The sequence below is a fragment of the Triticum urartu genome, chromosome 5, assembly GCF_003073215.2.
Source record: "Triticum urartu cultivar G1812 chromosome 5, Tu2.1, whole genome shotgun sequence".
Lineage (NCBI taxonomy): Eukaryota > Viridiplantae > Streptophyta > Magnoliopsida > Poales > Poaceae > Triticum > Triticum urartu.
Window position 1 is genome coordinate 511,124,344 of NC_053026.1, and position 21,910 is coordinate 511,146,253.

General features: G+C 49.4%; 2 protein-coding genes across 4 annotated transcripts; one reads left to right on the forward strand and one right to left on the reverse strand.

Moving 5' to 3' along the window:
• The first annotated feature begins 9,859 nt into the window (after positions 1-9,859).
• Positions 9,860-10,516, forward strand: LOC125507259 (putative germin-like protein 9-2). Its single transcript, XM_048671900.1, has one exon. The coding sequence runs from the start codon at positions 9,860-9,862 to the stop codon at positions 10,514-10,516; it is 657 nt and encodes a 218-aa protein (XP_048527857.1).
• A 232-nt stretch (positions 10,517-10,748) lies between these two features.
• LOC125510219 (protein HAPLESS 2-like) lies at positions 10,749-21,113 on the reverse strand. Of its 3 annotated transcripts, none has more exons than XM_048675320.1 (18): positions 20,805-21,113; positions 20,574-20,717; positions 19,903-19,991; positions 19,539-19,578; positions 15,998-16,055; positions 15,853-15,913; positions 14,203-14,281; positions 13,672-13,806; positions 13,399-13,596; positions 13,186-13,266; positions 13,006-13,106; positions 12,826-12,943; positions 12,457-12,489; positions 12,202-12,295; positions 12,020-12,108; positions 11,623-11,741; positions 11,426-11,526; positions 10,749-11,336 (listed from the first exon to the last, which is right to left on the reverse strand). In XM_048675320.1, the coding sequence occupies exons 1-18, from the start codon at positions 21,012-21,014 to the stop codon at positions 10,906-10,908; spliced, it is 2,181 nt and encodes a 726-aa protein (XP_048531277.1). In that variant the 5' UTR covers positions 21,015-21,113; the 3' UTR covers positions 10,749-10,905. The 3 variants fall into 3 exon arrangements, with proteins under 3 accessions (XP_048531277.1, XP_048531276.1, XP_048531278.1); XM_048675319.1 differs by having other exon boundaries at positions 12,202-12,313; XM_048675321.1 differs by lacking the exon at positions 20,574-20,717 and having other exon boundaries at positions 12,202-12,313.
• Positions 21,114-21,910: the final 797 nt, after the last annotated feature.

A 21,910-nucleotide genomic window follows, 5' to 3' on the forward strand; every position in this document is an offset into this window, starting at 1 on the left:
ACTGGTTATATACTAACTTTGTGTCGTGCTACGATGATTTTTTTAGTGGAAGGATCAGATACCCAAATTTGAGATACATCGTTGCAAACTGACCATAATGTTTTGTATGGACAAAATAAAATTTATCATGTTTTTGATACTTGATTTGTAAAGATAATTTTTTATGTCATTTCTGAGCGGGAGGAGGCCACACAAGAGCCGACCACAATAAATCCGGCTGAAAAGAGGGCCAAATGATTGAGAAAGTGCATTTATTGTCAATCTAACCCTCTCATCCAAACACCACCAAAGTTAGAGTTAGTTCAGGGTTAGACACAAGTTAGAAACTAACTCTAATCTCTAAGTAAGTTAGAACCTCTAACTAAGTAAGAGTATCCAAACAGGGCCAAGATCAGCCAAAATTAGGCGTGCATCATAGGGGCTATCTTTTTCATCTGACTATGTCCAACTTTATCCAATACCAGTGTCCTATTCATCCGGGCACAAACCACCAGGTGCTATCTTTTCTATATATTATCAGCACATATTAAATTGTTTGAAACAATTACTGTGGTCTATGATATTTTTTCACAGGATCATTATTCCTTACAAAGGTGTCGCATAAAGGGTGCACGCCAGCATTATTTGTGCAAGTCGCTGCCCCCGCTACATCCGCACGCATGACTGACTCATCGTCCGTGTCCACGATTGTCTCGCCTGTGTCCGGGCCGTTTCCAACGCTGTGGCCGTCTCTCGTGACCACAACGGTTTACAACGCCACGGACGACTCGCCCGTCCGCTCTCACGGCTGGTTCACGCGACCGTGCCAGCTTACAACGAGGAGGACAACCTGCTCGTCCGCACCGGCTTACAACGCCGCAGCCGGTTCATTCATCTGCTCCCGTGGCCGACTCACCTGTGGTGATCATCAACTCCGCGGTGGATAATTTCTGGCCTAACATATCACGGTGAAATCTATCCAATCAATTTTTATTAATACATTTTTTATTCTTTAAAAGAACAAATTACTCCGACTTGCGATATTATTTATGCAGGAGCAATTGTTCATTGCAAAAGCTATGGCCGTGTCATGGATGTATAGCTCGCACCACCATTATAATGTGCTAGCATCTGGCCACACCATCAAGCTCAGTGAATATATCTGCAAGCCGACATTCTGCAAATCAGTTTACATCAACATGATGTGGTTAATTCGCCCGTCCGCACCGGCTTACAATGCCGCAGCCGACTCATCTATCCGAGCCGCCTCTGAAGCCGCGGTCGTCTTGGTCGTCCATCTCTCGCGGCCTGGTCTACATCAACACACCGGCCGCACCTGTCTGCATGAGCTATTTATTGAGTATAAAGCCAGTCACTTCTCGGGTAGCCCGGTTTTCTTCCAACAACTCTGGAGTAAATTATCATATATTATCAGCCACCGTCTGCACTGGATGGCTCAAAAGTCGCTGCTACTGAAGTTTGTTTAACATCAACAACCAGCTAGCATGAACCGCTGGCCGGATTACTGACACAAATCATATGGAGTCATTTATAACCCGCCACGGTCGACTTCAAGTTCCTGTGGATTCACATCACATTGTCAACGCCAAGGATATACAATGAGTTTTGCGAAGATCATTAACTCGCCACTTTGCTTCCAACTTCAACATATGACACCGTTCCGCTATTCAGCTATATCCGGTTTATATCACAATCAAGTATGAAGAATCTCAAGCCAACTTCTCGAGTCGTCTTGAGACTCAGGGGCTAATGATGACATGACTCAGCAAATGTTGCCAGTTTTCAGCAAAATTCAAGAACACCGGGTCATTGAAAAAAAACCCGGCCCTGGAGGCAACAGCCCTATTTGTGAAAAAAATAAAATTGAAGGTTGTCAGAAAATTTCTGGCTTGAAAAAGTGATTAATAATCATAAAGTTCTGGCTCAATAGAAGAATTCCGGGTTATCAGGAAAGATTCCGGTTCAAAATCCGGTTCAAGGGAAAATTTGTCTCCTACAAAGCTCTGAAGCTCTCAATATCCAGTTTAAAATTCCGGCCCAAGAAGAATATTATCTCTCGCAAAGTTCAAGTTCTCAGAAAAATTAAAGGGACCAAAGAGTCTGTTGCACAGCACAACTCAAACATGGGTACCCAGCGAGCACAGCTCACAAACAAGTCACTTGGGGGCTTCCTGTTCAAAGTAGGTGTATTCACCAAAGAGAACATAGCGTTACTACCCTCTTGACGGGGTTATTTTGTTCAAACATAGGTGTATTCACCAAACAGGACATAACCCTTTCGGGTTATCTTGCCAGTATGCCAGCTGCTTCTCCATCAGTAATCCTGATTGACCCATCGAACTCTTAACAGTCATATCGGAACTTGTTCAGGTTAAAACGATGGATATCATGAGAGAGCACGGTTTTACGGATAGCAAGGATAAGCTCAGGCTATAAAGCCGCCTTCCTTGGAACTTGGATAAATCGGCCTGTGATGTCTGATAGCGACTCTGACCCCGCGTACTCCTGACAAGTCTATCTTTCAATAAGAACTGAACTTTTCCGAATTAAAATGTCGATTGGGTATTGTGAATGCCGGCTCACGGAAAGCGCATACCTTCCAGTGGCTAATGCTAGTTTCATTGAAGAAGATATTTTGGCTTGGCGGCCTATGAAAGCCTTGGATTTTTTCTGTTGTTGTTTGATTTGAATATATTTTTGAAAATTTTCTCTTTTGATAATACCTGGCTGAGAGCCATTAAGGTTTATAAAGCCTTCTGAGTTGTATATGACAATATCCGGTGTTTATTGACCCGGTCTGGTTTTGACTATAAGTCGCCAGTATGAGATAAAAATCCGGTGTTTATTAACCCGGCCTGGCTTTTGACTATAAGTCGCCAGTGTGATGAGAAATTAACCAGTGTTTATTAACCCGGCCTGGCTGTGGATTATAAATCTCCAGTTTATGATGATCTTATATACTTGGAAGCACTGTGCTCTAAGTTTTGGGATATTACCCCTTGCTGCATATGGCGTGATAAGCCGGCGGCGTGACTAAAGTGGACAGGGCGTTGTGCTCTATATCTTCAGGGTTATTACCCTTACTGGCATGATAAGCCAGCAATGTTCATAAGTATCACAGGATTTGCAGAGCTATGACTTACATAAATGATTAAGTTGAAGCTGATCGTCAAAAATTGAAAATGGTGTCTCAAAAGGGTTATCAATTATTGATTTTCACAAAGGCTATAAGCCGTCGGGTTACAAAAATCCTGGATTACAATCGATGCGCATTAAGTCGCCACGGGCCAAGAGCCACTGAGTATTTAAACTCCAGATTTACTTGTCAACCAATAAGGGATTCAAATTTTTAATAGCCAAACTTGGCTAGATTGTCATGATGATATTGAATGATTGAGGTTTTCATACCGGATTATATTATTCAAATCCTTAATAGCCAACATGGCTGGATTTTTATTATGGTTATCAATAACCAATATTATGATTGAGGTTTTCAAAGTCGCTTTAGCGTAATGACTATTATTTTATCAATGGATATGATTCATTCTATAATGGAAGGAATAGTCCCGAGTCGCTGCAGGCTTACGACCCGACACTTGGGGGCTACATTATTCAAGTTGAGATTACATCAAATATGCAAGTCTCATGTCGCTGCAAGAATGCACCATGACACTTGGGGGCTAATGCGAAGTCATTTTTAATGGCCTTATTAAAGACCTGACTCATCACATCATAATGAGCCGGCTCTTGGGGGCTACCAATTGCTCCTGTCAATAATTCAAGGTACACAAGTTTTATTCCATCATATTGAAGGGTCCACTGTTCAATTGGTAAAGCACAAAGTTCTTAACCTTGTGGACGTGGGTTCAAGCCCCATGATGGGGGTTACATCATATGATGTTCTTTTCAAAGAAGTATATATAAAGTCCCAGCTCAATATTATCTTACTAAGCCAGCCCTTGGGGGCTACACATTTTTGCTCAAATCTACATCTATAAAGTCCCTGCTCATTATTGCATAATGACCCGGCCCTTAGGGGATACACTGGTTGAAGTTTTTTGTGAGCATATGAAAATTACAAGTCCCAGGCTATTGCAAGCATGACAACCCGGCACTTGGGGGCTACATATGTGGAATATTCAGTTTTTGACGGTTGAATGAGATGAACAACCTGGATTTCTTCAAAGGTTGCAACATTTATATTGTAGCAAGTCTTAAGTCATCACTTTGTTCTGCTCAAGACTTGGGGGCTACAAGTAATACGGATATAAGGGAGAAATATCTTGAAATTCTCAGTTTTGAGCAAACCAGATTGACCCGGCATCGGCAACAATCATGACCCGGAATCATCAGTTATTATAACCCGGCAATTTTGGAGATCATAGACATTTTAAAGCCGGCTGAATATCAGTTGCATATTTGAAGACCAATATTTTTGTCAAATCAGAGCATTGAAGGCCGACTCAAATGGATTCTTTATTTACAATATTTCTTCTACAAGTAAATTGATCATGGAGCTGGTCTATTGACCCATATTTTCTAGAAGAAAGGAAATGACAAGGACTTAAGGATGTTCAGGATCAGTTTAACATGGATAAAATCCAAATTAAACTGGGGGCTAATGTCGGGGATATACCCCGCGGTATGACCCGGCCGGATATATGACCCGGCCGGACTTGGCATTTCATTGGTAACTCGCCAGAGGATTGGCGACTTGTGTCTGGCGGTTCACTAGTGTGACGACTCACGAACCTGAAGACTCATTGGTGATCCGACGGGTGTTTCAGATGGAAGACAAGGCCCAAGGCCCAGAAGGCCGGTTTATGTTAATGATGGGCCGGTTTAAGAGGAAAGACATAAGGAACATTCTCCTACAAAAGGAAGGAAGACTAGGACTCCACTTGTAATAGAGTAATCCTAATCCTAATAGGACTAGTCATGTAAGCCGCCCCTTCAACATATATAAGGAGGGGCAGGGCACCCCAAGAGGGACAAGATTCAGAAGTTCCACGAGTTGGACAAGTTAGGTTTAGACACATAACTCAATAGCTCTCGAGATAGAGCTCCCTTATAATTGTGATCATCATCATCAATATCAATGAAGCAGGACGTAGACTTTTACCTCCACCATGTGGGGCCAAACCTGGGTAAAACCTCGCGTCTCTCGTTCCACTCAACCCCTTTCAAGCTACCACATAGATGCGTTGGCCTCGCGACTAAGTCCTGACACTAAGGACATTTGCCGTGACAATTCCACGACAACATCTATATATCTTATGTATGCATGTGTGTTTGTGCACTTGCAGCAAGCCATGCGTACATGCATATATTTTCAAAGTATAATTAAGGAAGAGCTATGTATGTATGATTCGCTATCATTACGTGCAATATATTAATTGCTGCTATAGTCAATGATGTTATCGTATGCAATACGAGCTGATTCAGATTGGCTCAATGGGGGTATAACCATGTCAGGTATAATCAAATAGGGTTAGACCTAGGGTTTTTCCCCGTAACTTGTGACCAGGTACTCGAGAAGCATCACCGAATCAAATTCATCATGTATTTTCGCCACCACTTTCTGCTATCCAAGCAGCTACATGCATATCATCGTCTTGATGTGAGATTCCACGCAAGCGAAGGCCATGCCAGCACAAGCATACAGTCAAGCTGTAACAAGTGACAATTGCCACCAAAGGCTCGAAATGACGAAAGTCGTGGTCGCCCATGTCACAAAGATTAGTGATAGAGGAAGGTCACCCACATCACCAAAATCTCAATTTTGGGCACTCCGGTTGTCTCATACTGTCCTCATGCTCCGCGTCTCTATTGTGGTGGCTGAATTGGTCGGCAAAACATACTCGTCGTTGCTGCAGGAACTGAAGGTCCAAGACCGTCCAACTTGCTGCGACAACTACCCAACAGCGCAAAACCATGGTGCCATCCATGCGCCTGAGCGGTGGACCGCCTCGTTCAGACACAGAAGGTCACCACCGTCGGCCTGCGGACCTGCAGAGGGATCACAACCATCGATGCCTCGCCACCAGAGAGATCGCCGGTTCGGCCAAAAACACCACCACCATTGTTGCATAGTCATACACTGTGCCTCAACTCGTCGTCTGTACATCGCATCTCACCGTTGAAGGGAGAGTAGAGACATCCCCACCCCCGACTTCATTGAATAGTGCTGGGACTTAGCCCAACCACTGGTCTAGCAGCGGCGATCCGGCGAGGGGAAGGGAGGATGGGGAGGTAGGAGGCGGCGACTATGCGGAAGGGAGGAGACGGACCGCGTTTAGATAGATACCATGCACATTTTTTTGTTAGATTTTAAAAGTGTGGTGGCTCTTCTATCTTTTATTTTATGATAATATAATAAATAGATAGACAGATAGACAAATGGATGCAGTGTTACATACTTGCATGTTGTTTGTGAATGTCGAGTATCGTGGTTATTAGGAAAAATGAGATAGACTAGGATTTATTCCGACTTGTCTTGTACTTCAAGTAGATCATGTACTTCTATATATATGCCCACGAGGCTCAAGCAATACAACAAACAATTCCACCAATCTCTCTCTTCCTTTTAACATGGTATCTATCGCAAGTCGATCCTAAACCCTAGCCGTCGCCGCTTCCGCAATTGCGCGCCGCCCCCGGGGCGGTCGGCCTCCATGATTGTCGCCGGGGGCCGCGCCGCCCGTACCTAGGGTTCGTCCGCCGGCCATGTTGGTCGACTGCCCTAAAGAGTCTTTTTCCTGAGCCCTTGCTCCGGGGTTTTCGCTCTCTTGCCGGTCGTTTTGATCGGCGTTTTTCTTTTTGGTTTTCCGATCTAATCTTGATCAGTTTGCGTTGCCCGCCGCCGCCGCCGACCCCATGCATCTCTACTCCAACCCCGGCGCGACCAGCCGGCCTCTCCTCCGACCCAGCATCCACGCGCGCCAAGGTGGCCCGTCAAGGCCAGCCGCCGTCCGCGTGTCGGTCCGTCCGTCGACCTGCCCCGGCCATCACCGCCCTGCTCCGATCGGGAAACCTGCATCGCTTCCACCCGGCGGCCTTGAGGGAGTCCTGGACTAAGGGGTCCTCGGGCGTCCGACCTATTGGACATGGGCCGGACTGATGGGCTGTGAAGATACAAAGACCGAAGGCTCTATCCGTGTCCGGATGGGACTCTCCTTGACGTGGAACGTAAACTTGGCGTCCAAATGTGAAGATTCCTTTCTCTGTAACCGACCTTATGTAACCCTAGATCCCTTCGGTGTCTATATAAACCGAAGGGATAGGTCCATAGGATATATCCTCATAATCATAGTCAGACAGACTAGACTTTTAGGGTTTAGCCATTACGATCTCGCGGTAGATCAACTCTTGTAATACTCATATTCATCAAGATAAATCAAGCAGGAAGTAGGGTATTACCTCCATAGAGATGGCCCGAACCTGGGTAAACATTGTGTCCCTTGTCTCCTGTTACCATCGGTCTTAGACGCACAGTTCGGGACCTCCTACCCGAGATCCACCGGTTTTGACACTGACAGGCCTCGCTCCATGCGGCGGCCAATCACAGCCACCGCTCGCGTGCCGTCCCGCCAATCGATTGACGCCACCCACCTTCGCCGCGTCTGCACGGCGGCCCGACAGTTTACCTCGCCGGCCTCGTCCTCGGTTGCGTCAGGACGGCTGCGTCATGCTTGTCGGATGCCTCAACTCGGGCGCCGCTGCTCCGTTGGTCGCTCTGGCCTCGCTGCCCGGGCGCCGACGCTGCTTTGGCAGCCCGGGTGCCGGTGCTGAGACACTCGTCCGCACGACGTCCCACGCCGTCCATCGTCGTCGGCCTCATCCCGGACTCCGCCGCCACCACGCCTCCATCGAGCAGCGTCCCCGACCTCCCACGCGATCAGCTTGCTCACCCGCTCGCTGCCGTGATCCGCCTCATCTACGTCACCCGACCAACCTGAACCCGTCGGTTGCGCGTGCCTCCGCAGGTACCGTGAAGATCGTCCCCGAGTTCAGCGCGCCCCTCCACCGATCGAGCAATGGGCTGCCGCTGCGTCGCCTCATCGGGCCGCAGCGCCGCCGCCCCGTGGTTCTCCTCGCGGCTGCATCGACTCGTGTGTCGCCGCCGCGTCGCCCCTACTGGCCGTAGTGCCGCGATACGTGGTCCCAATCGCCGCCCCGAGGTCGTCCCCGCAGTTGCACCGACTCGCGCGCCGCCTTTGCGTCGCCCCTTCGGGCCGCAGCGCCACAGCCTGCGGTCCCAGCCGCCACCCCGAGGTCTTGCCGCCGTCGCCCCAACCTGCCCGCCGCCACTGCCTCGCTCCTTCGGGCCGTAGCATCGCGGCCCGCGGTCCACTCCGCCGTCATGCGCGCCGACCTCCCGTGGTATGTGCCGCGTCGTCTCCCTTGGCGCGCGAACGCCACCGTCCGCACCGGTCTTCGTCACGCTACCAGGTTTCTTCGCCTACTTTGAGCACCGCCGCCACGTTCCTAACCTAGCCAACGCTGCTGCCATTAGGCCGCTGCCACCGCTCTTCTTTGGCCGCCGCCGCTACCCCCGTAGCCGCCGCTCGTCCACCTCCTTCGTCTATGTCCAGCACTAGCCCGTCGCGCGTCACCATCATCTACCCTGACCACTTAGTCTACTCCGACAACCGCGAGCGACATCGGCCCCACGTCGATTGGCGCCGCAACCGTCGTCGAGTCTTCTTCTCTGCTGGCCCTCCGACTTCTCCGACATGGCGTACAGCTCGTGCAGGTCCCTCGTCTCCGCATACCTGATACTGGCAACACCGGTGCGTGCCTTCATCCACGACGTGTCCCCGGGCCTGGCAAGCCTAGAGCGGCGCTTCGTCAACTTCGTCTTCGTCCGTCTACGCATGCCCGGTGCTGGCAACACCGATGCGTGCCTTCGTCTACGATGTGTCCCCGAGCTTGGCAACCCCGGCGCGACGCGTCGTCAACAACGTCTTCTTCCCGCGCACCACTACTTCGACACCACTGCGCCCATGCTAACTCGGCGCCTCCTTGCACCCGCAGCTCCACGGCGACTTCCTCAACACCGGCTACCCCGACTCGACATTGATCATGGAATTCTTCGCATGGCTACCTCGACCATGGCTCCACCACCCATGCTCTCGGCTACCTCGACAAACGGCACAAAGGGCTACCGCCTTACTTGAGCAACCTCGTCAGTTTCCACTCCAGCCACGCCTTCCGCGATGCGTCGACCGTTACGACTGTGGAGGGGTGTCTGTCGGCTTGCCTTCGGATTCTTCTTCAGTCTCACCGTCTGCGTCGCTACCGTTGTGACTGCGGGGGGATGTTGAGTATCGTGACTATTAGGAAAGACGAGGTAGATTAGGATTTGTTCTGGCTTGTCTTGTACTTAGATCATGTACTCCTATATATATGCCCACGAGACTCAAGCAATACAACGAACTATTCCACCAATCTCTCTCTCTCCTTTTAACAGTGAACAAGTCAGCAGCTCCGATTGATCAAGTTGAGAGTGATCGATAGACACTCACACATCCAAGTTTTCATCGCAATGGGAACAGAAATAAATACTACGCTGCATATTGTAGGTATATCCATATGCTTGGATACACCAAGAGTTGCATAACATCGGCCAGTTAATTCTTCCTCAGATGTGTGTCAAACTGTCAATTAGCGCTAGCTGGACACAGCTTGTTGCTCTGCAATACTCATACTTCGTCCTTGGTTTCTCAAACTCTTCATCACATCACTAGTTTTCCTCTTCTGTATAAATTGACAACACATCAAGTAGTTCAACATCTTCACCACAGCTCACAACCACAGCCTCCATCAATCAATCTCTTAGCACGGCTAAACATTTTCAATGGCGTCCATCAACAGCTACTACTCCTTGGTGTTGGTGGTGATTGCACTGACCTCGGCGCCGTTGACCGCCGTGGCTGGCGACCCTGACATCCTCAGCGACTTCATCGTGCCGACTTCCATGATCGGCATGCCACCGATGAACATCACCGGCGACTTCTTCACCTACACCGGCTTCAGCAACATTACCATGCCGATGCGGATGCCAGGGACGCAGAACTTCACGGTGACCAAGGCCACCATGATGGAATTCCCTGCGCTCAACGGGCAAAGTGTGGCCTACGCCATGCTCAAGTTCCCCTCCGAATCTGTGAACCCGCTGCACACCCACCCTCGCGCGGCCGAGCTGCTGCTCGTTCTTGACGGCACGCTCTCCGTCGGTTTCGTCGACACGGCCGGCAAGCTCTACACGCAGGACCTGGCCGCCGGCGACATGTTCGTGTTCCCCAAGGGCCTGGTGCACTACCAGTCCAACCCGGGGCAAAGCCCCGCCGTGGCGCTCTCCGCGTTCGGCAGCTCCGCGCCTGCCACCGTGTCCGTGCCCGTCAGCGTGTTCGGCACCGGCGTCGATGACGCCGTGCTCGCCAAGTCATTCAAGACCGACCTTCCTACCGTGCAGAAGCTCAAGGCGGCGCTCACTCCACCTCCCAAGAAGTGATTCATGTGAGATATATGCTCTTGTTGCTCTTCTTTTTCATGGGTGTATCGACGCCGCCATGAACTAATAAGGCTATGAGCTAGTGAGTGATGATGAAATAATCTCAGTGTTGTCAAGTATAGGCAACTACTCCTACTATGTAATACTATGCTAGTTGTGATGTCTGAGTCGTGATTGTGCGTGCTTACGAGATCCATCCGTTCCCAAATGCATTGTAAAATAACTTGACGCACGACTAAAAGCTCTTATGTAGTACTACTAGTACAACTTAACAGCACCAATCACAAATGAACACCGTGAATCACACAAGTCGCAACGAGTTCCTAATTTCCTTCAAGCGTCCTATATATATATATACCGGCATTGAGCCCGTTGATCACAACCATCTTCTACGCCGCCCGAGAGTGGTGGTGGCGGTGCTCGCGCTCACGGTCTTGTGCCCTCTCCCTCTCCCTCTGCGGCGCCTTGCCATGCCGGTGGTGCTTGTGCCCGGCGTCCCTGTGCTGCACGCCGAGCGCTGCTGCATGCCGGTGCTGCTCGCTGTCGTCGGGCTTGCCGCCCTGCCTGTGGAGGACGTGGTGGTGATGGTGGTGCTGCTGCTGCCCGGCCGCCCCGCTGCTATGCTTCTTGTGCGCGTGCGGGTGCTTGCTGTGGTGGTGGTGGTGGTGGTGGTGGTGGTGGGTGTGGGCGTGCGCGTGGTGGCCTCGGCCTCCCCGGTGCTTCGGGTGCGCGTCCTCCGGTGGCCCGAACACGTCCTCCCAGTAGTCGTACAGCGGGTCGAACATGCCCTTCTGGTGGAGCAGCCACAGCAGCACCGCGACTGCAACGCCAAAAACACGGAGAAAATGAGCATTGGCGCCGTGAACATGAAGAAAAATAGCCACCTGACGAAACGAAATGCTTACGGACCAGCGGGTAGCGTGGTGAGCAGCAGGCCGAACATGACGAGCCAGCCGATGCATATGTACTGGATGTGGCAGCTCAGGTCCAAGAAGCTCGTGCACTTGGTGCTGTTTCAGAGGGAGTGGAATAGATAGATGAGCTAAAATGATCAGAAAGAGTAAGAGGCACAGCCGGATCCGAATTACTACCGAAAACATTATTACCTGCATGATCTGCCGGTGAAGAAATCGATCACGCTGTCCCATGTGTTGCGCCACAAGGTTTCGATGGCTTCGACGAAACCCCTGATGCCACCCTTCTTATGCTGCTTCGGTGGGCCGATCTACATGGGTTTTAAGGGCAGTAAGCAATGTATGTAGCTCAGAGATTGGAACAGCACAACACAATTATTTGTCATGGTAAAAAGGGATCTGGATCGTGCGAAAACACAGATCTGTGATACTCTGACAAAAGTTTATCAAGGCAAGAGATACACTGACATCAAAGATTGGGATGAAACATTGTAGGCAACTCTAACTATCTCCCTGCGCTTGTTTTAACAGGAAACAAAAGCCAATGAATCCTAACAGGATCACTACAAGGGAACAAACATTTCAGAACCTGTGTTCCATTGTCAAGAACGGTGGCTGTAGTCGAGAACTGGCATTCTGCTCTGTCAAGTTCACTGAAATCTGACGCTTTCAAAATAGCTGCAATCCACCACAAACAAATCCCATGTTAATTCCTAAAACAGGACTTTGGATTTAAGGACAATGATGAGCTGTCTTTGGTTTCTAACTCACCCGAGCAGCGATATTTTGATGCTTGGTCTGATGAGGAACGCAAATAGAATGAGCGGATAACCACTTGGCCAGGTTTGATGATGAAGAATTGCTCCTGCAAATGAAATTGCTCCTGCGGTCAGGTTTCATGAGAAGAAACTGAATGAGCAAATAACCAAAGCAGGGAACTGTGCTGATGAATAATTAACTGAAATGAAGTGTTGCAGCTCGTCAATCAAATAAAAAGAGAAAATACCGAGACCGCAATAAATATACCTCCACATAACTGATGCCACTTAAGCAGTCGAACTGTAAAAAGAGTAAGGCAGTCATCAGAGTTCAGGAAAACTGAGGAGGCTAAGTAAATCATCTATTACATTATTAAACCAATCGCTTTATGTGTCAAATATATCCCAGTCGAACGATGTGGGCGCGTCCATGTGGGTATTCAGGGAATAGAAAGGTTATTCATGCAAGGACAACAAGGATGATGGGTAGGAAATCAATACATGCACCTATCATCTTCTTAGTAGAAAAGAAAATTAATGCAATTAATGAACTATCAAAAGGTAGTATTGTCTACAAATATATCAAAAGGTATTGCTTCCGTGCAAAGAAAATTATAATTTCCTTGGCGATGCATACCGTCAAGCTATATGAAGCTTCCAGTTTGCCAATGTTCTTAATTGTGACCTTGGAAGTACCAACTTGGCTTAAGGCTTCAAATGTAGGGACATTAATGTCAATTATTTTCCCTGGACTCCTGAAATTGACAAATCAGTGCAAGGTAAATGCAAAATAAAATTGCGTAATTATTATCAGTACCTCTGGTATACATAATTTATATCATCAGCACTCAGCTCTATCAGCAAATTAGTATTCAGACTTTCTGTGATTCCAATAGAGAATGAATGAGCTCCTGCATTCTGTGATGGGTATGTATCAAATGCTTTATCCAATGCTAGCATAAAAACAGGACTCAAGAATAAATGGTGGGAATATAACCGGGTGTTGGTTGATCCTATCAAATCTTCCCTGCACAATATACTGGGGCTCTTGGTTTCTGTATATTCGATTGTCGTCAGACTGAAAAAAAATGGTGAAATAAAAACTCAAGACTAAACAGTTACAATATTAGCAGATTGTGCTTCAGGAACAAGAAGCTCGACACTTATCCTTGCAAAAGAAAACTTAACACTTGCTAATGCACAACCTTACCTCCTTGAAATTCCAAAGCTGATTGTACAAACAGCTCCCAAATGGTGATCCACAGAGGTTAGGCTGGTTTCTGTAAGCTTCATACCCAACACCAATCTTGTTGCACTCAAGTCCATCTAATGTAAACCGGACTCTCTCCAACAGCATCCACCTGGAAAACTCATCGCCAAGAACTTGCGGTTGACCGTCACCACCAGCCTTCAATATTTCAGATATAGAAGGAAATTATGAAGTCACATGAGAGAAATACATGTATCATAATTTGCTGAATACCTCCCGTGGAGTCACAAGATAGAAGTCTTCAAATGTTGGCATACTATCATGACCAACATAGTCACCAATGAGATTTACCCTCAGAAAGTTATCTTTAGAAACAACTGTTTTATTCTCTGGACTAACAATAACCTCCTGCAGTGTAATGTCAAATTGTTAAAGGCGTACTGCTGTTGCATAAGTGCTTTGCATACTCGAAGTTGAAAACAGCAAACCAGATATAAGAACAGAAAAGTAGTCCTTTGGACGATACTTTGATTTGATAAATAAATAGAATATTGAGAATATTAGTCCTTAAAGGGGTACAAGATCAAACAATGAAAGCGCAGTGAGCCAAGGCTCCCAGACTTGATAGAACTCCAGTTACCAAAGGCATGTGAAAAATATAATATCATCATCAGGAGGATTGTATTTTGCTTGTGCCTATTCGTGCCAACATATTGTCAGCATGTACATAATCATGATAATTTCTTCAAGAGTCTGTATTCTATACTAGCCTTACAAGTAACAGTGCAGAATTTTAGTGTCTACCGTTACAGAAGAGCCTTTCTTTACTTGTACTCTGATGCTGTACCCAGTTGACCTTGTCCCAATTTCAAAAACATGATACCTGTTTATAAGCAATGGAGATACAGTGATACACAGATTTACTCAAATTTTGACCCGAATAATGATAAAAAAAACATGGAATGGTGTGAACAGCATATAAATTTGGCATGAGCATATACTCTCCAAGATTCTACTTAAAAATAAATAAATAAACTAGATCATGTTATGACCGGCCTGGCTTCTTCGATCGTCAGTGATCGGGACCCGGTGTTCACCGGCCATGTCTGGCGCGATCTCTTCCGGTTGGCGGGCGTGAAACTCCGCCTGAGCACAGCCTTCCATCCTCAGACGGACGGCCAGTCCGAGGTTGTCAACAAGGTGATTGCCATGTATTTGCGTTGTGTGACAGGTGATCATCCTCGCGCTTGGGTGGACTGGCTCTCATGGGCGGAGTACTGCTACAACACCTCCTTCCACTCCGCCCTGCACGCCACTCCTTTTGAGGTGGTCTATGGCCGACCGCCCCCGGCCATCATTCCGGTTGATTCGGCCACGGCTCGGACAGAGGTGGCGGGTGAGCTTCTGCGGCGCTGGGACGAGATGTTGGCCGAAGTCCGGCAACGCCTTCTTCAGGCTCAGCAGCTGGCCAAGCACTACTACGACGACCACCATCGCGAGGCGGAGTTCGCGGTGGGAGATTGGGTGTGGCTGCGTCTTCTTCACCGCTCTAAGCAGTCACTTCGCAAGCTGGGCCCTCGTTATGCCGGGCCTTTTCCTGTCTTGGAGCGCATCGGGAAGGTGGCTTACCGCCTTCAGCTTCCTGCCGGTGCCTGCATTCACGACGTCTTCCATGTGGGGCTGCTGAAGCCTTTCCGTGGGGAGCCACCTGCGGCCCCTTCGGCGCTGCCTCCCACCTTCGACGGGCGCATCCTTCCGGGACCGGAGAAGGTCTTGAAGGCCCAACTCCGTGGCGGGGTGTGGTACATGCTGATTCAGTGGGCTGGACTTCCGGAGGACGAGGCCACTTGGGAGCAGCGTGATGAGTTCCGCCAACACTATCCAGACTTTCAGCTCGAGGACGAGCTGTTTGCGCAGGTGGGGAGAGATGTTATGACCGGCCTGGCTTATGGCCGTAGAAAGCCCACTGGGCAATCTTAGTCCACAAGTTATCTTAGGTTAATTCATATGCAAGTTATCTAGGTTATAAATATATGCTGTAAGACTCTTTTTGAGATTAAGCAATAAGAATATTATCTCTATTGCCCGACTCCCAGAGGAGCCGGAACCCTAGCCGCCCCTGCCTCTTGCGCCGCTGCCGCCATCTTCACCTCCCGCGATGGCGCCCAGCCGCCGGCGCGGCCGCTCATCGCCTCGCCCAACCCCCTCCTTCCCTTACTGCTTACGTCCCAGGCCTGGTAGGGTACAAGCTCCTACCAGATCACCATTAATCCCCAAAATGTGAACTGCCTACTTGATGATGTTAGCAAAGGAAAAGAAAGTACTATGACCGTGTCAGACCGAAATAAGAAGTACAAGATATTAGGATATCGTGCCAATTCAAACTCAACAGGTGGAGTTCTTAAGACAATATTTGTAAATATTACAAAGATATCTCACAATTAATGCCCATACCAATCACCTGGAAAACGTACACAGTGAGCCGTATTAGCTTTGCCTTTAATCATTTTATCAACTGCAAGAAAGATGCATGTGAAAGGTGTGACACAATGTTATACTGAAAATGCAGGAATGCTAAAAAAACAATTTGTTAACTCACAAATTGATCCGCAAGACGAACCAACACGGCGATGAGGCCCACATGGACAACAAACCGGCTAGTGCAATGCAAAGTGTAGAGGAAACATTAGATTTACCGTGAAAAAGAGAGGAAACATTAGAATCATGAGATAATAGATCATAGCTACATGTAAAATACAATAACACAAACTAAGGGCGTGTTTGGTTGCCCGCATTAGGCCCAGCCTGGCCCGCGCGGGAAGAAAGTGGCCCGTTTGGTTGCCTGCGTTCACTGTGTGGCCTGCATCGCATGGAACTTAAAGCACATCCAGGCCAGGCCCAGGGGAAACGCCCGAATCGGCAGTAGCTCATGAGCCTGGCTCGGGCGAGGCAGGGGAGGGCAACACGCTTCTCCCCTCGCGCGAGCAGGGGAGATGGCGCGAGCTCGCCCGCGTCGCTGAAAACTCGGCGGGAGGATTTCGGCTCACCTCCCGCCGAGTCCACCCCTATTTAGCCCCTCCCTCACCGCCCCAACTCCCGCCACCATTCTCCCTCCGTTCGAGCTTTCCCGCCGACGCGCATCGGCACCGACGAGCAGGTAAGCGGCGCATCTTCATCGACCGGCGGTCCACGGCGTCGGCGCACTTCACCGGCCGGCGTTGATCTTCCACGATCGTCCCCCATCGTCCTCGAGCTGCAGCCATGGCCTCTGTGAGTTCAATCCCCCTTTCTCTCTGTTCCTTCTTGCTAGATCTGAGCTGCAGCTAGGGTTTGATCTAGATGCATGGTTCATTAGTGGTCTGATCTGTGAGCTGATATGGTTGATTGCTATGGTGCGGTTGCGATTTGTGGTAGGGCTAGATGTTCAAGCATGTGGTAGGCTAGATTAGTAGTAGAGTTTGAAGTTGAACCTTGTGCTTGTGTTGATTCGTGCTTAGATCTGTGATTTGTAGCTATTGGTGGTCCATTTGTAGCATGCTGTTTGTTGTAGATGTATGTTCCTGCTCATAGATTGTCAGCGATGAAGCATGTGCTTACTATGATAGTGATGAACCATGCACATGTATGCTTCTGCTTTCATGGATTGTCCGGTATGTTGTGTGCTATGCTTACTGTCAATGCGTGCTACGATTGTAGGACATGACCACGCAGACGCAAGATCTTAGTCAGGCCCTTGTCGTGTCCGACAGCCAGTTTGCTCCTTCATTTGTCGAGGACTCGCAGCCTATGTCCGAGATGGCACCTGATTGAGAGGTGTTCGCGTCTGATTCCCTCTATGTGCCAGTAGTGCTCGTTGAGCCAACTACTGCTGCTGTTGCTGCCGCTGCACTCAAGCTAGCAGCAGCAAAGGCAAAGAAGGATGGTAGGTCGAACAACATGAAGTGGCAGCCGTTCATGTCCACGTTCGTGTTGAACAAGATGTGTGAGCTCATCTCTAGTGGAGTTAGGACTGACAAGGGCTTCAAGGAGGTGCACTTGAACACTGTTGCGAAGCATGTGTTTGAGTTCTGTGGGCAAGAGGTGTCTGCCACCCAGGTGTACAACCACCTGAGGAAGTGGAGAAGTCGATGGATCCAAGTGTCCAAGCTGAGAGATCTGAGCGGCGCCTCATGGGATGAGAACACTTGCTCCATAGTTCTGGAGGCAGAGGACTACGCCGACCATGTCGCGGTTAGCTCACAGCCCTCTTCCTTTTCATACTGTCCACCATTGCCTACTCCTAATTGCAACTAACAACACTTGTGTTTCATTTTTAAGACCACCCAAGGGACGCTGAGTTCCTCAACACACCCATACAGAACTACAGCCAGATGCAACACATCTTCTCCTTCGGGCTGGCAACTGGGAAGCATGCCATGGGCTCGGGGGAGCCTCTTGGTTCTCCCATGCCAGACTTCCCTAGGACCCCGGACGTCGAGGTCCTTGATGGCCCTGACAAGCCCACTGCGAAGCCCTTCGACAAGCCATTTGAGCCCGTCCATGATAGGAAGAGGAAGAGAGGAGGCCTGATGGAGTAGATCAATGTCTTTTGCAGCATGACTGAGGCGATGAAGGAGGTGGCAACAGCCATCAGGGAGTGCAAGCCCCTCGGCGTCCACCCTGACCTGTATGGGCTGTCATGACCCAGGGTGGCTTCAACGACGAGGCTCTCATGGCAGCTCTCAGCCACCTGCTTGACAACAAGGCCCAGGGTGTTGGGTTCGTTGCCATGGCCGATGCTCACAAGGTGCTATGGCTCAGGAGCTGGCTGGGCAAGCACTACTACTAGAGTAGTGCTGCCTGTGAGCGTGCATGATCCCCGACGGGGATGGCGACGACGACGATGATGACGATGACGACGTACATTTTGTGTAGCTAGAGCTCAAAAACTATTTGATGGTCTGTATATTTTGGTGAGGTGGTATATACTAACCCCTCACGCTGATGGTGAACTTGCGGTGGTAGGACGCACCCTCTTTTGGATGTGGTGGTAGGTTAACACCAAGGTAGTGCTAGGAAGAACTTGCTATGACGTATGATCATGCATGCATGCTTTACTTCTTTTCTGCTCCATTGTTGTTTGTGTGCTACTTTGCTTGCTACTTGTGTGCTCCATTGATTTGCTGCTTCAACTCTTGCTCTTGTGCATTGCTAGGGCAAGTGGTATGCCATGTTCATCGGTAAGGTCCCAGGGGTTTATAGTTCATGGGAAGAAGCCAGTGCGCAAGTGGCATCGTATAGCAACAGCACCCATAGAGGGTTCAAGACTAGGCAGGCAGCAGAACAAGCTTACTCCGAGTGGGTGCGAAAGCACGACAGTAGTGTTGACAGTGGCAAGGTTGGAGTTGTCAAGGTGGATCGTCAGTTTGGGCTGAAGCTGAAGAACTTCATCATCTTCGCCCAGTTCATCGCCATTGCTGTGCTGTGGCGTTGGTGTGCTAGGTGTGGGTAAGCTCACCAACTAGGGTACAAGGTAAGCACAACATGTAGGCCGTATGCAACCAAACGCCGTGTTCATGTGCCGCTCGGGCCAATGCAGGCAACCAAACAAAGTGCACTTGCGTATTACCTAATGCAGGGATACTACATGCAGGCAACCAAACAACTTGCAGATGGTGTATTAGGGCCTGTTTTAGCTCAACCAGGCTGGGTTGAGAAGTGTATGCGATGCAGGAACTGTTCACAACAGCAACCAAACATGCCCTAAACGAGTATATGACATGCAGATGCATTCATTGCACAAGCACGTTGAAAAGAACTTCATATGTGCCTTTATTTTTCTCAAAAAAAAATCAATAAAGGGTGGATTTTATTGGTTCAAAATGGAGCATCAAGAGGATACAAACACTATGAGCACACACCCGGCCTCTGCATAGCTAGGATGCACAACAGCCAACACCAACACACGAACACAAAAACACACCGGCACCTAGCAAGTCATATAAGACCAAAGCTATGCGTAGGCGAGGAAAAAAAGGGGGAAAAGCCCCAAAGCCATCAGATCCGCGGTTTATTTGGTCAAAAACTGTTTGGTTCAATAATGCTACTACTCAAGACACTGAGATAATAAAATAAGGATGACAAAGGCCAGTGCGTTTCACCTCTGTCTGCTCAATTACGTGACCGTTCTGATCCCATAACCTAGCCATATTCATGAAATAGACATCATTAGTTTATACGACATTGAAAATATGTATAAAGAAGGATGCAGAAATCGAGGGAAAGTCTGACGATATGAATGGCCATGAGAGTAAATGGTATATGCTACACAAATGTATACGGCAAGGGTTATACTATTGTAATAAACTCGCACCAAAAGTGCTACAACACAGATTATAGCTGTCTAAAACTGAAATGGTGGGTCTGTGATTACGAAGACCTGCCAATTGGAATCCCTCCCAGAAATATTGACGAATGATGATGACAACCTATCAACTGGATCGAGTCCCAAAGTTTTTTTTTTACCTTTCACAAACTCCAACAACATCAGCACCAGCATCTGACTCACATTTATGTGTCTTGGTAAACATTTCCTCTGGTTTATAAGCAACATCCTGAAGAAACAAGCACAGACAATAAATCAGCTCCGAATTCACATGATTTGTTAGAGAGTATAGTGTTACTGGTAGGTAACAGTTGATATCAGTGATACGGCTAACTTTTCAGTGCAACAAGCCGCATATAAAAACAATCAGACAACAAAATGCTAAAAACATTTTCAGATGCAAATGGGGTTGCTATAACAAATGAGGAGATGCAAAAACACGTAAGCATAAACGGTCCCACTCTAGCAATATCAGAACATACTGAATGGCATTCCAATATTTCGATAGCTCTAAAACATTTAGGAAACCCGCTTCGTCGACTCCCTGTTTATCTATGATGTGTCCATTCCAAAACCTAGAACACGACATTTCAGCAACGCTACGATACGATAGGGCCGCAAAGTGATGGGAACGGGCAGCATTGTATGATGGCTGGAGGCTGTTTGGCTCTAAGTCTTGAAGTGGAAAGTGGCATCCTATTCCTACTAGCTATTCATAAGAAAAACCAGACTCCGGTCTGCTAGTCAGGGCTGGTGAGGCGGGGGGGGGGGGGGGGGGGGGGGGGGGGGGGCACAGGCAGAGGGGCTTTACCCTCATGTAGCTGAGGGCGTAGAGCGCGTAGACGGCGGACTTGTTGATGGTGATGACGGGGGGATCCCGCACCGTCTGCATCGCCTGCGCATCGTTCTCCTCGACCTCCACCACCTGCGCCACCAGCGACGACTCGCCGCCGCTCTGAATCGAGCCCCCGAACACACACATCGTCAGTAAAAAAAACAAAACGCACGACTCCATCGGGGCTCGAGAGGAGGATAGGCTTACGGAGCCGCTGGGAACGGCGAGGTTGAGGACGAGCTTGCGGTCGCAGGCGAGGGCGCCGCCGGCCCCCGAGTCCAGGGCACAGCGCTCCAGGCGGGACTTGGAGAGGATCTCCACCCCGACGGCGGGCTCGACCAGGGCGGCCGCGGCGAGGAGGAGGAACACGGCGTGGTTACCAGGCCGGGAATGAGGGGGACGGGGACGAGGAGCCATCGGCGGTTGCCGTCGCGGTGGCGAAGGGCGAGCGGAGCGGGGTGGGGATGAGTCGCAGCAACTGTTTTTTTCTTTTCTTTTTGAGGCTGCAGCAACTGGTGGCGGAACCGCAGGCGCGCGCCTCCGCTTCGAAATGGATGGCGAAAACGTAACCGCTTGCGCATCATAGGCCCTGAGGCTCTTGGGCTTGCGGTTGTCTCCGGCCCTCCGGTTTCCCACTAGTCTACTATCTACTATCTACTTTGTCTAAAAAAAAGAAAATCTACTATCTACTATCTACTACCACTATAGAAAAAAAGAGGGATGGATCCAAACAATCACATCCATTCATCATCAAAATCTAATGGCTCTTAATCATTCTGTGTTTAACGCTACCAACCACGCAACAAGTCACGCTCGATCAATCGCTAACTCTGCCCACGTTCGAAAAAAAAACAGTGCCAACGCACGCCCGCACGACCTCTCACCCCCTCCTCCTCCTAACGGACGCCAGCCATTCGCCACAGCTGGCCACAACACAGGCGGGCCGCCGCACACCGATCCTCCCGCACCGTTCGCCGCCCCGCCGATCCCCTCATCCACCATCGCCGCACAGCTTGGCCTCCGCCCGCTGCTGGAGACCCCCGCCCGCTTCTGCCGCTCACCCCTCACCTCACGCCGTCGCCCGCAACTCCTCACCGGCACATCGCATCACATGGCGGCGGCGGCGGCCTTCAACGGGGGAGCGACCCCCAAAGCATCCGTGCTCGGTCACCTCGCGTAAGTGTACATCGAGGTGCAGATGAGCCGCATCGGCACACGCTGCCCCTCCCCTTAGTCGTCTGCTTCCATTTCATGGACGCCGATGGGCCCGCCACCACCGCCGTGGGAAGCCCCGGTGACTCGGTGAGTAATGA

Bases quoted from the DNA above. Each gene is read 5' to 3' on its own strand.
- LOC125507259 (XM_048671900.1), top strand. From the start codon at position 9,860: ATGGCGTCCATCAACAGCTACTACTCCTTGGTGTTGGTGGTGATTGCA.
- LOC125510219 (XM_048675319.1), bottom strand. From the start codon at position 21,014: ATGGCTCCTCGTCCCCGTCCCCCTCATTCCCGGCCTGGTAACCACGCC. The intron at 13,807-14,202 runs GTAGACACTAAA...ATTACACTGCAG, and splicing joins AGAAAGGCTCTTCTGTAACG to GAGGTTATTGTTAGTCCAGA. The intron at 12,109-12,201 runs GTGAGTTAGAAA...GGTGGATTGCAG, and splicing joins ATCAAAATATCGCTGCTCGG to CTATTTTGAAAGCGTCAGAT.